This window comes from Gaeumannomyces tritici, assembly GCF_000145635.1.
Source record: "Gaeumannomyces tritici R3-111a-1 unplaced genomic scaffold supercont2.427, whole genome shotgun sequence".
Lineage (NCBI taxonomy): Eukaryota > Fungi > Ascomycota > Sordariomycetes > Magnaporthales > Magnaporthaceae > Gaeumannomyces > Gaeumannomyces tritici.
The window spans coordinates 1-875 of record NW_008804971.1 but is presented as its reverse complement, the minus strand read 5'-3'; the positions used below and the strand labels follow the sequence as shown (position 1 = coordinate 875).

The 875-nt window shown below is 56.5% G+C and overlaps 1 protein-coding gene across 1 annotated transcript; it reads left to right on the top strand.

Annotated features, from left to right (window-relative positions):
* Positions 1-332: 332 nt before the first annotated feature.
* Positions 333-588, top strand: GGTG_14433 (hypothetical protein; the record flags this gene model as incomplete). The annotated part of the gene is made up of 2 exons (XM_009232358.1): positions 333-382; positions 489-588. The coding sequence occupies 2 exons, from the start codon at positions 333-335 to the stop codon at positions 586-588; spliced, it is 150 nt and encodes a 49-aa protein (XP_009230622.1).
* Between the last annotated feature and the right edge of the window lie 287 nt (positions 589-875).

Here is an 875-nt window from a genome sequence, read left to right as displayed (position 1 = left end):
AAGAGGTCCGCGCCAAGAGGGACGGCGTTACGAAGCGTCGGGCCGAGCCCCCAATAGCCGCTACAAAGAAAGGGAAAACCCTCGCCGCCGCCGTGCGCAAGGAAGCGGCGCAAACGGGCGGGTCCAAACTTTGGATGCCTGGCGCATTCCCCGAGGATAGCTTGGACCCGTAATCCTTCCCAGCAAAACCCAATTGGTAATGTCCACGCACGATTATTACCATCCCCCGCCACACGTCTGGTGCCGACATTAGTGGCCCGCCCCGGCAAGCGTTTAAAACGTGGGCTGGGCGCAACGAGCCTGGCTCGACCCCCGATGATTTCCACCACAAGATGGCGGTCCGGCGCGTCGAATGCCGCGAAGATGCATGGACACCGGTTCTGTACGTGTCTAGCAACTGATCCGGTGGGACAAACACGTCAGAATGGCCTCAACCGCCAGTACCCAGAGCTAACGGACCATTTGATCAACTATAACTTCCGCAAAAGGGGCCGCTCGAAGAACTCAATGCAGAACGAGATCTACTGTAACGCCGTGTGCGAGCTCGACACCATTATAATCGGGTTCCGGCGGGCGGGCATGAATTAGCAGTGCACAGCTGCGTAGCGTTATATCAAGAGGCGCTGGGGGAGTGTGGCATGGGCGAAAGGGGCGCCGCGGATTTGGACGATGCGCGGGCTTGTAAAAGCGGAAGGTGATGGCGGAGCGGAAAAGGACAAGGCGGAGCAGGATGGGGTAAACATAGCTAGCGGAGCGGATATTTATGTACAAACGTTTCTTGGTTTTTTTTTTGGCCCGTAGGACACGTCGTCTTCAAGTCACACCTATAAACTCTCCTGGTTTTAACAGCCGCGCTAACCTTTTATAGCCCATTT